Source organism: Phyllobates terribilis, unplaced genomic scaffold (genome assembly GCF_046119375.1).
Source record: "Phyllobates terribilis strain yellow unplaced genomic scaffold, ASM4611937v1 Scaffold_1__5_contigs__length_1240528914, whole genome shotgun sequence".
NCBI lineage: Eukaryota > Metazoa > Chordata > Amphibia > Anura > Dendrobatidae > Phyllobates > Phyllobates terribilis.
The window spans coordinates 105564323-105577467 of record NW_027362761.1 but is presented as its reverse complement, the minus strand read 5'-3'; the positions used below and the strand labels follow the sequence as shown (position 1 = coordinate 105577467).

The 13145-nt window shown below is 38.4% G+C and overlaps 1 protein-coding gene across 1 annotated transcript in view; it reads right to left on the bottom strand.

Moving 5' to 3' along the window:
* Positions 1-13145, bottom strand: part of SH3GL2 (SH3 domain containing GRB2 like 2, endophilin A1) — a 202963-nt gene that overhangs the window by 43747 nt on the left and 146071 nt on the right. The window contains exons 3-5 of the mRNA XM_073665453.1: positions 7235-7307; positions 6316-6459; positions 1417-1550 (exon numbers count right to left, since the gene is read on the bottom strand). Of these exons, the coding sequence (XP_073521554.1) occupies positions 1417-1550; positions 6316-6459; positions 7235-7307 (351 nt within the window). The remainder of the gene's footprint in view (positions 1-1416; positions 1551-6315; positions 6460-7234; positions 7308-13145) is intronic.

Here is a 13145-nt window from a genome sequence, read left to right as displayed (position 1 = left end):
TGTGACTAAAACCCCCAGCATCTACCGGCCCGGCTCCAGGTACCCCACAGCTCAGGGGGCGCGTCACTTTCACCACTCCCTTCTGGATGCTGCCAATTGCAGCTCAGCAGTCTCAAAGTCTTCTCTGGGGAGTGGGTGTGCACTTTAACCCATCCCACCCTATCACAGTTCATTAACATCTGAGATTGCTAAACTGCTAAATCAGCCACATCTGGGAGGAAGTGATGAAAGTGCCACCATAGAAGGCTCTCAAGAAACACCAAGTTTCACTACAAGCAGAGATTTCACAAATTTTGCTCCTAAATGTTCATTCAGACGTATAATTTTCACATATGAGTTCTAACCGTTATTTTCACTGATAGAACTTGGACATATGATAGTCAATGTTGTTCACATATCTGACTTTCTTGTCACACTAAGTGATCTGCACAAAAAAGACGAGACATGCCTAATATTGATTTTGCAAGGCTATGGATCCGTGAAAAAAATCTAAAAAACTGATGAAACTTGGACACTCTGCTGAAACTAGGATCAAAAACACTGATAAAATTTGGTCCGTTTATCACTAACTTGAAAGTAAATGTTTGAATGATGCTTAAAACAATACATGTTGTCTCTGCAATTGAGCAACGCCATTCAAAACGGATAAAAAGCGTCAGAATTAGCGGAGATCAGAGATATTTACAATGGATTAAACTTAATTTTTGTTGAGCACATGAAAGGTCCTTTTTAATAAAGATCAATAAATTATATGGTTTTGATTAGCTGTTACTGGTACAAATACAAGTTAGAATACTACAGAGATGACAGAGCCGATGAACCCAGCAATGGCTGCAGCAGTCCTAGCACCATCACAGTAACGCTGATACCTACATTTGATTTCTGGTCTTGAAAGCCAAAGAGCGGGATGTGGCCGTACTTTGCTCGGTTTTGATTTAGTGAATTCATCGGCTCTAAATTTTAATAGTCTATCGGGGTTTCTTAAATGAGTTAGTTTGAGATTCTACAAAAAGGAGATACAGTGGAGAACAATCATTTGATGACACACGATTTCCCCTGTCCCCCAATAACACATGAAATATACTGTTGGTTTAACACATCCTCCTATTTATATATTCTAAGCCGCACACAACAGAGTGATGACTAGTCATTTTCTATCCCTAATTCTGTCATCCTATATACAATATGAAATGCGAGCATCTATTAGCAGCTAGTGTGCGGCTGGCTATTGTGGATAAGTAACTGCATGTGTCACATTCCTTTACTTTGTCAATGGTTCAATTCCACATAGCAGAAAAAATGTACAGCTACCGCAGAAAATACAATGCATCATATAATACCTTACAGCACAGCTATGTTGACTTTTAAGTCTTTTAGGACCTCTATTTTCTATCTTGCATTTACACTTTGCTGTACCTGGATTTCCTTTAAATCTTTGTCGTGCAGATTTTGTAGAGGATCTATGAAGTTTTGCTTCACCTCAATGTCTAGCGAGTCTTTAATGTCAGAAAGTTCCCTTACAGCTTCTCCTACATCAACAAGTGCCGGACCTGGTGATAAATACATCAGAAAATGATTCATTCATGTAATCAAGTGGATCCTATCATGTTTAGATGATTTATACAACTAACACTGTGACCCAAGATTTCATGAATATTTTCCTTACAATTAGTCAAAGTGAATGTCGCAATTAATAGCATCTGACCCATCACTACTACAATGTTACAATTATACCCAATTAATATGGTCATGCAGCCAGCAAACCTGTATTAACCCATGTCCTGGCCCCTATTTCGGGCCCCCTCCAGCACTTGCATCTTTCACCCCAATACTACTTTGTCTATATACGTAGAGCAAACAATATTTGTCAGGTCAGTGTACATCTCTGACCAGGAGTGTATCCTGAAGCTCATGGGCTCCAATGCATAGTCTCCAACACGACCACTAACTATCATGGTTCTGTAATAGTATTGGTCTTCTTATATGGGCCAAAGGAACCGTTTGGGCCCCATAGACTGAAGGGCTTGGGTGCAACTGCAACCCTTGCACCTACTGTAGTTACACCCCTGTAAATCACAGGCAGACATTAATGAAGTAGAGTTTATGCCATCATTTATACTTTCTGTATTCACATGGACACCCATACCCATTGAAATAAAGTCTGTTGACCTCTTTTCTCACATTGCAGTTTTTGTTCCTTTTCTTTTCACATCCTAACTTGTGCTTTTAGATGTTGGCTGCTATTTGTTCTTTTAAAAATTTAATAAGTAATAACTGCTTGGTCCCAACAGCCCGTGGGAACAGTTGAGTACAAGCGATCAAGGTCACAACTAGAATTTATTGCTCATGGAGGTGTAATAAGTGAGGAAGTCATCACAAACATGATCCTAGTGCGCTATTAGTCCGAAGGGATGAATATATGTGCCTCTGGTTGACGTGCAAAATGCTTTTAACCACTGGAGCCATTGGGTGCAGGTAACAGTGCCTCAGCAACAACAATAACAAAAAAATGATGGGCCCCTAGTCTAAGCTTCAGCTTAGTCAGCCTTATGATTAATACAGCCCTGGCAGCCAACATCAAATAAAGCTGGAGGAGGAGAAATCAATAGGAGACATTTTCACTTAAAGGGGTTGGCTGGATTTCCTGTAAACACCTCTTGTTCATGACTTCTCATAGGTCTACTAGTCACGATCTATACCTATGTAATTTCTTTGTCTAGAGGTCTCTACTCATGCCGATACATAGAGCCACTAGCGCAGACCAGTAAATGTGCAGTGATTTTGCTCCACTAGTGAACTATAAGGCTATGTTCACACATTGTGTTATTGCTGGGGTTTTTTTCTGCAGGAAAACCTGCTCTCTTGGCAGAAAGGAAGCAGAGTCAAAAACGCAGGTTTTGGTGCGTTTTTTGCTGTGTTTTTCACGATCCCAAAGTTCAGCTTTGCTTCCGTCACAGAAGCATGAACACAGGTCACCAATGGCAATAGATTGAGTTTGTAGTACACTGTATACTTTCACACCTTGATTGGCCATTGAGTTGCTCAGGCATTGTTCAATCTCACATCTTGGTCAGCCAAGGTTTACTTTGTACGCATCACTAATTTAATTAAACTGTACTAATCCAAACTGCCATCTCAGGTGATCAAGACAAGATGGTAAACTTGGGAAAAATCCAAAAAAATTAATGTGTTTCACATACTGCTGTACTTGCTTTTTTTCACTAACAACGCAGCTAAACCTGATACCTGCGTTTTTTTCAGCGTCTTTTGCAACACCCATTGCTTTTAATGGGTGAAAAACGCTGAAAAAAACGCTGAAAGAAGTGACATGTTGCACTCTGCAAAACCCAAGGTTTTGCACAAAATACTGAGGACAACAAAACCAAGCTGTGTGCATGAGATTTCTGTAATCTCATAGACTTTGCTGGACTGTAAAAGGCATGTGAAAATTTGCATAAAAAATGAATAAAAAAACACAGCATAAACGCAAGGTGTGAACATCGCTAAGATTTATCATAGAAGAACAATTTAACAAAGAGCAACTTTGAAATGTTTTTAAAGGGAGTCTGCCACCCTAAATTTATACCTCAAACTAACCAGATTGCTTTGTAGAAGATGGAGCAACAATAAATCTTTTTATTTTTAAATCTATTCCTCCGTTGCTCCCTAAATCACCTTGTAATCAATTGTAATATGCAAATAAAGGTGCTCAGTGGACCATTGGTTGGTGTGGTGTATGACTTGGTGCACTGTCCCACCCACTTATTTAGATTACGGTCACTCCTTCTACTGTTGTGCTCAAAAGTTTACAAACCCCGGCAGAATTTTTGCTTTCTTGGCCTTGTTTCAGAGAATATGAATGATGACAAAAATACTTTTTCTCCACTCATGGTTATTGGTTGGGTGAAGCCATTTATTGTCAAACTACTGTATTTTCTCTTTTTAAATCTTAATGACAACCAAAAACATCCAAACGACCCTGATCAAAAGTTCACATACCCCAGTTCTTAATACCGTGTATTGCCCCCTCTAACATCAATGATAGCTTGAAGTCTTTTGTGGTAGTTGTGGATGAGGTTATTTATTTTCGCAGATGGTAAAGCTGCCCATTCTTCGTGGCAAAAAGTCTCCAGCTCCTGTAAATTCCTGGGCTGTCTAGCATGAACTGTGCGCTTGAGATCTCCCCAGAGTGGCTCAATGATATTAAGGTCAGGAGACTGAGATGGCCACTCCAGAACCTACACTTTGTTCTGCTGTAGCCAATGGCAGGTAAACTTGGCCTTGTGTTTTGGATTGTTGTCATGTTGGAACGTCCAAGTATGTCCTATGCGCAGCTTCCGGGCTGATGAGTGCAAATTTGCCTCCAGTATTTGCTGATAACGTGCTGCATTCATCTTTCCTTCAACTTTCACCAAGCTTCCTGTGCCTTTGTAGCTCACACATCCCCAAAACATCAGCGATCCACCTCCGTTCTTTACAGTAGGAATGGTGTTCCTTTCATCATAGGCGTTGTTGGCCTCTCTCTAAATGTAACGATTATGGTTGTGGGCAAAAAGTTCAATTTTGGTCTCATCACTCCAAAGTACCTTGTTCCAGAAGTTTTGAGGTTTGTCTCTGTGCTGTTTGCCGTATTGCAGGCGAGATACTTTGTGGCATTTGCGCAGTAATGGCTTTCTTCTGGCGACTCAACCATGCAGCCCAAGCGCGCAGTTCATGATAGACAGCCCAGGAATTTACAGGAACTCGAGGCTTTTTGCCAAGAAGAATGGGCAGCTTTACCATCTGAGAAAATAAAGAACCTCATCCACAACTACCACAAAAGACCTCAAGCTGTCATTGATGTTATAGGGGGCAATACACAGTATTAAGAACTTTTGATCAGGGTCATTTGGATGTTTTTGGTTGTCGTTAAGATTTAGAAAGAGAAAACACAGTAGTTTGACAATAAATGGCTTCACCCAACCAATAACCATGAGTGGAGAAAAAGTTTTTTTGCTATCATTCATATTCTCTGAAACAAGGCCAAGAAAGCAAAAATTCTGCCAGGGTATGTAAACTTTTGAGCACAACTGTATGTTGGTTGACAGCACTGGTTTGCATATAACCAGCACTTTCTTAAAATAAACCTAAATTAAGTGATAACTGACCCTGTGTAAAAGATAGCACAGACTGTAAATCATTCTCTCTGAGCAGCTGACATCATTACATAGCTATTCTCGAGTGATGTCATTAACGTGGAGAGAGCGATTTGTGTTCTCTCTCCTGCACTGAAGTGATAGTAGAAAAGATAAGCAATGTCAGCAGCAAGGAGAGAGTGATTTAGTGCAGACATAACAGAGGTTTATCTGGGCAAGTGAGCCATGTTAATCAACATAGAGGTAGTGGCAGTCATATAAATAAGTGGGTGGAACTGTGCACCGAGGCATTTAGCCATGCCAAGGGCATACTGAGCGCCTTCATTTATATATAACAATAAAGTTAGTTTTGTCGGCAACGGAGGAACAGATTTAAAAACCTAAAATAACAATTTGCATTTTTGCTCCATCTCCTACAATGTGATGTGGTTAGTTTGCAGGGTAAAATTTGGGGTGACAGATTTCCTGCAAGGGTATGCTCACACCAGCTACCCATTTGATTAACCTGTGCGGCTGTTGTTTTCTCTAATTTGGTAGGTATTTATCTTGTATCTTTTTGATTGTCTTATTGGTCTTTATCATCTCCATATGGAGTTTTCCATCTTCTCCACCATTGTTTTTCTCTCTTTGAATATTGTATGCATTTATTTCAATATTTATGATTGAATTTCATCTTTTGCTTATCGGGTATGGGGTTCACTCTTTGGTTTATTGTATCCATACCCCTATATTTTTGTCTGTACATTTTTGTCCTTTTTTAAATGTTTTTAATCATCTGTCAGCGTTTTTTTGTTTCCAATAAACTTTATTCATATATCTTCCGAACAGCGGATTTTTTAAACCTATACTTGGCTTGAAAAAAATTCACACTTTTATTTTTAACAATAAAAAGGTACAAAGACGCTGCATAGGAGCTGAGGAATAAAGAAGATGAGTAATATTTTGTTTTTTATCTTTTTAATATCATATGTAGTTTTTTGAATAGTCAGTAATGTTGCAATTAAATACTCTCTGCTACAGTGATGCCAGTATGTTATTTTTTCTTATTTAAAAAGAAATGGCTTGGAAATCTTTTTAATTACAATTTCATTTTTAATGAAGATAATTTAATAAATTATAAAAGAGACACAATATAATCAAGTGACAGTAAAATGTAACATTAAAACAAAATACAACTTACCAAAATTTGACTCATCTCCAATTTCTCTCCCATACTTCATCATTGCTTCCGCTAGCAAGGCTTCAGCTTGAGGGTAGCCAGGTCCCTTTTCTTGACCCCGAATCTTTGACATTGTGTTAATCATATTGAGCTTAGCTCGAGAAGCTGTACATGAAAAAGTGACCATCAAAAACAGTGGTAGTCCAGTTTCCACAATATTTTTCACTTTTTGATACTTTATTTAAATATACTTTGTGCTTCTTCCCCCCCACTGTTCTCTAAATCTCTTCTTGTATTTATTGATTGGGCACCCATCTATGGTTACACTGGTTCATGTCTTGTTGGGAGTTCCGATAACCAATGTAATAAGCCCTTCATTTGTGTGATCAACATATGATATGGAGAAACTTTGAGCCACTGTATGTGCAGAAACTAAAAATTATATAAGAATGTAAACATATTATACTGTATATTGAAAAATGCATCACATATGTATCATCATTTTCAACTTAATAATGAAAAGTTTATGAAGTTCTGCGCCATAAGACCCACTGTCCTGCCTACATGCCACTCTGGTCCATGGGATGGTTGCAGATTGAGGGCATGTGATGATACACACCATCCATCTCCTTCCATTAAAAAACATAACACCTGCTATAGGCACTTGCACAAGTCATGGATGGTGCGAAGTTGGCGCAAGTACAAAGCATTGTAATGGAGGAGACTAGAAGATGCGGATAATCACATGTTCTTCCATCTGCAGCAATCTCATAGATGGGACAGCTAAACAGACAGAAAGGAAGGCTTACCGAATAATTCAGATAATGAAAATACCAGTAAACTTCAACAAAGGTATATTAGTAAATTGTAGATCCGTATTCATCTTTCCCATACATTTGTGAACATTAGACATAAAATGTTATAGACAAAGGAGGACTACCTGGATTGGGCTGAAGATACTCAACTGACTTGGTCATTATTTCTAGGACTGCTCTACTGGTCACGTCAACTTTCTAGAATAAAATAAGAAAGAAGAGAATTTTTACTTTTAATCAAAAGCCTGAATTTTTTTTTGTATACATTTTTTTCACAAATGCAGAAACAGACTGCCAAGCTAGCTTTTATAACCCTATGATGAGTGAACATAAATATTGATTACTCCGAACCAGCACACATTAATATTCTTTCCCTGATCTAGTAAGCCAGAAAATCTGATCATTTGGTACTTGTTTATAGTGGCGACCTATGATAAAATGTGGGATTTCACAAGATCAGAAGCATATGAGATTTATCTAATTAAAAGGAATCTCTCAATAGGTGGTTTTGCTATGTAATCTGAGTGGACCATAATGTAGAAGCATAGATCATGATTACAGTGATATGTCACTTAATGGGCTGTGTTTTGTTATTTCAATATAAATCAGTGATTCATCAGTACAAGATTATGACTACAGGACAACTTTGCTAGTGACTCTTGGTCCAGCTACACCCCCTAAATAGGAAAGGGTATTACTTAAAAAACTCTGTCATTGCAGAAGCTTTTTTTTTCTTCAAAAAAGCAAATTGCTTATAGTCTATGGTATGTTATGACCATTTTTTAAAATAAGCATTATAAATATACAAGTCTTCGAAACCAAAACTTTTTCATATTGCTCCAAAATACCCTCCCAAAAACTGAAGTGAAAATGTGGAGAAGTTAAAGCTACAGTGAAACTTGGGGAGGCAGTGATCCGCATGCTGCTGCTGGCATCCGGGAGCTACAGTTCATTGATGGTATCATGAATTCACAGATGTACTGCTCTATATTGAAAGGGAAGATGCTACCATCACTCTGTGCCTTTGGTAGATGTGCATTATTTAAAAATGCATGCGGCCTACAGTGAAACGTGCTGGCAGTGTCCTTATCTGGGACTGCATTTATGCTGAGTACTGTAGGTGCCAACTGTCCTGTAATGTCTGGGAGGTTCTTAGAGAAAGGGGAGACCTTCCAGATTTCCAGAAGTGCTGGCAGAATCCTTCTGAAACCTCCAAGAAAGCAGCTCTTAAGTAAGGTTTCTTCTGTGAAGGGGGTGTGAAAGAGGTGAGAAGATGTGGCCTCAAAAAGTGTGGCTGCATGGAAAACTTTTGGCAGTATGAAACAAACCACATGCTATCTCCTTACATAAGGGCCTAACTAAGGCTGGCGCTACACAGGGATGTGGAGTCGGAGCCCATTTTGTTGGAGGCGAAGTCGGTATAAAATGGACCGACTCCGACTCCTAAAATATATAATAAATTGGGTACAGTAGTTCAATGCAGTTCGTGGGGAATATTTTTTCACACGAATTTGGGAAAGTTATGAAATGTCCTATAAATGTCTGTCCTATTCCTGATCTAAGGGTCTAGACTTTTAGCTGAGATGAATCTGTGCTACAGTAAATTTATCACTTAAACATGAGCCATGTATGAGGGAGTCGGAGTCGTGGAGTCGGAGTAGGTGTCATGGAAATTGAGGAGTCGGAGGTTTGGCTTACTAACTCCACAGCCCTGGCGCTACATGGCGACTTTGCCTGTGATACCGGTCACAAAGAACTCTGAATGCCGCTACTACATGGCATCATAATGCAATGAAGTTGAATTGATTCCGCTAGGTACCATGACCGCAAAAAGCCTGAATCATTTGGATTTTGTGACTTTCTTGTTGTGGTTGGGGGTTGCAATGTGATCCCATTCACGTGCACTATACTGTAGTGCAGCAGCGGCATACAGCGCACTATGGCCATGACAGAGTTGCCTTCTAGCCCCAGCCTATAAGGTGGAAATTAAAGATTACTGCAATGTATATACAGATAGAGATCCTCAGTGCAGCCAGATAAATACTTTCTTATATCTATATTATCCATTCAGATGCTACATGTGAAGCTCTGCATTATTATAAAGATAAAAAGAAATTCTGTTATTGTGCCCTCACCACATTGTGTGTCTCCTGTAGGGTTGTACATGAAAGATGTACGGAAAAGTTAGCGAGAGTTTTAATGACCCAGTACAAGGCAGAATTAGTGGATCCTAGCTTCTAAATACGGAGCGTATAGCAGTAAGAAAGGCGCCATTGTGAAGCACCTGCATTGTGTATGTCACAGCAGTGTGAATAGGTGCAATGGGTGACTGCAGAACCCACATTGTTGTGTAGATAATTATATTCCTGGGTTATAAAATAAAGAATTACACATCTAAGGAAACCTCACATCACACTGTTAACACACAGTTTCCCACATTTCCTCTCTGCTGGCTGTTATGGAGTAATTTCGCTCCATAATTAAGTCACAAATGATATCGCTAACTCTGTAGAAAACCTTTGTTGTGTCATTATTACATTTAAAGCCGTAATAGCTGTAATTTTCCTCCCTAGCTTTCTTTCAGTCAGTCATGTTTTACGAGTATGCACACACAAAATGGAGAAAATGATTGCAGCAGGATCTTTCTCATAAGAAAGCATTAGGCATGTTAACAATAAAATTACACTGTTATTAGAGCAATGTGAAAAATAATGGGAACACTGGACATCATACTGGCACTGACTGATAAAAATGTCCACCTTAAAAAAAGCTTCAATTTTTTTGTGTTGGAATGCTGCCTTACAAGTTCTGAGCTATGCCTAGTAAAATACTGGACCTTTCTTCAGGAACAAAAGCCTTCATTCACTTGAGAGATGATGTGCGTGGAAGTCTACTTTGTACTGTGCGCTAAAGACTCACAATAAAGTATTTTAGCTGTGGTGCTTGGGGAAGTCATTTAATCATGGATTTTAGAGAAACAGAGATTTAAAGTAGAGATAAGTCAAAATTCCAACACAAATTCTATGGAGGCCTCATCGGCTGATGATAGTGTTTACCATCCAGCCATCACCCAATTTAGGTAACATAGTGGTTGGAAGAAGGATAGCTCACACTTTTTGCATTTGGCTTGCTTGTAAAAAAAATTATTATAACAGATAAGCCTATGGATCTTGGACTAAGGTTAATACTGACGTTATTGTAGTCATGATGCTGTGACTAGTCCATCGTCCATGGAATACAAATGGCAACCAAGAGACTATTAACGAAATCCATCGGTATCCTTTTAAGTATTCTAACGTTTTCCTGCTCCAGAACTGACAAGTTGCTGACAAGCTATTCCCAGTTGCTGTCCTGGTATACGGTTCTAGTTGTAATTTCTATTGCACCGATTTCTGTAACTTCCAAACAGGAGTTGTTCTGTGGAGAGTGCAGCTCCCACGTTACATCTTACCATTTTGGACTTAGGTTTTGAGTATGCACTCTGTGATGTCGTAACGGGGTGATGTTAGATCTACATTTAACTAACGCGTTTCTCAGATGCATGCTCCCATTCCTCATGGATGATGCTTGTTCTTGGTACATCACTTTATATATGTTATATCCACAGGGACGCTGCTATCTGCAGAATTATCTGGTGTACCAGTATCAACGTTTTTAGCAACTTAATTCAATTTCATTTTATAAGTTATTTGCTTTTCAACGACGTAGTAGAACCATTTCAGTTTTAATAAGTTGCATAATTTTTTAGAAACACACATGTGGGGATTAAATTGTGTAACAAGTGGGATCTCAAGTTGGACTATATTCATACCTCCAGATTTAAATGTTGGTTTAAGTTGAAGAAATGCTTCCCTCAATATACTGTATCTTTTTATCCCCGCCTTAGTTTCTTCAGTTAAATGGACTTACTGTATATCCCTTTTTTATAAAATTAGAAATGAATACATCTGGTTCAATTTCATAATAAAGTGTACTACAATTTAGACATATTCTGGTAAAATGACTTTACGGGACATTGAGCAACAAGTTTTGAACAATTACAGCTATGGCAATTAAAATGTTGCTGCTTTAGGCTTATTGCATGTCCTACTAAAGAACTCCACATTTTCTTTATAAATTATTAAATTGGAACATCAATTTCCATTGTGCTTACTGATGGTATAAATTGTAAATAAAATCATTTTTATTAACAACGATATTTGAGTAATCGTGAAGATTATGAAAATAAGGCAGATGTATTAACTTATAAATTTGCAGAAAAAAAAGAATATAAACCTCATTCCGTTAGAAAAAAACTAAGATGGAAATAAATGTTGGTTTGAGTTGAAGTAATGAACCTATTCAGTTTTGAAGTGATTTTAGGGGACCCACAGTCAAAAATGTTGGCACCCTCGAAATTGTTCCAGAAAATGAAGTATTTCTTCCAGAAAATTATTGCAAGTACACGTTTTGCTATACACGTTTATTTCCTTTGTGTGTATTGGAACAACACAAAAAAAAAACAGAAAAAAAAGGACAAAATTGGACATAATTTCACGCAAAAAATCAAAAATTTCCAGAACAAAATTGTTGGCACCTTTCCAAAATTGTGGTTAAACAATTTTGTTTCAAGCATTTGATGCTCGTTCAAACTCACCTGTGCCAAGTAACAGTTGTGGGCAATATGAAAATCACACCTGAAAACAGATAAAAAGGGGAGAAGATGACTCAATGTTTGCATTGTGTGTCTATGTGTGCCACACTAAGCATAGAGAACAGAAAGAAAAGAAGAGAGCTGTCTGAGGACTAGAGAACCAAAATTTTTGAAAATTTTCAACAATCTCAAGGTTACAAGTTCATCTCCAGAGATCTTGATGTTCCTTTATCCACAGTGTGCAACATAATCAAGAATTTTACAACCCACGGCACTGTACCTAATCTCCCTGGATGTGGAAGACAGAGAAAAATTTATGAAAGGTTGAAGGATAATCCAGATGGTGGATAGGCAGCCCCAATCAAGTTCCAAAGAAATTCAAGCTGCCCTGTCCTGTAGGCTCGGGGTGCATCAGCGTCAGTGTGAACTATCCGTCGACATTTGATTGAAATGAAACCCTATTGTAGGAGACTCAGGAGGACTGCTGACACAGAGACATAAAAAAATAGACTGCAGATTGTCAAAATGTACGTGAGAAAGCCAAAATCTTTCTGGGAAAGCATCCTGTGGACAGATGAGACCAAGATAGAGCTTTTTGATAAAGCATATCATTCTACTATTTACCGAAAAAGGAATGAGGCCTAGAAAGAAAAGAACACAGTACCTACAGTCAAATATGGTGGAGGTTCAAAGATGTTTTGGGGTTGTTTTGCTATCTCTTGTGCTGGGTGCCTTGACTGTGTACAAGTCATCATGAAATTTGAAGGTTACCAAAGGATTTTGGGTGGCAATGTAGTGCCCAGTGTCAGAAAGCTGGGTTTGCGTCCTAGGTCATGGGTCTTCCAGTAGGACAATGACCCCAAACATACTTCAAGAAGCACCCAGAAATGGATGGAAACAAAGCGTTGGAGAGTTCTGAAGTGGTCAGCAATGTGTCCGGATCTAAATCCCATTGAACACCTGTGTGATCTGTGTGAGATCTTAAAATTGCTGTTGGGAGAAGGCACCCTTCAAATGAGGAACTGGAGCAGTTTGCAGAAGAGTGTTCCAAAATTCCAATTGAGAGGTATAAGAAGCTTGTTGATGGTTATAGGAAGTGATTGATTGCAATTATTTATTCCAAAGAGTATGCAACCAAATATTATGTTGAGGGTGCCAACAATTTTGTTCGGCCCATTTTTGGGGTTTGGTGTGAAATTATGTCTAATTTTCCTTTTTTTGTGTAGTTCCAATACACACAAAGGAAATAAAAGTGTATAACAAAACATATGTGTTTGCAATAATTTTCTTAGAGAAATAATTCATTTTCTGGAACAATTTCAAAGGTGCCAACGCTTCTGGCCATGACTGTAAAAACTGGAAAACCTGAAAAGTGATACAATTTTAAAAACAGCACCCCTCAA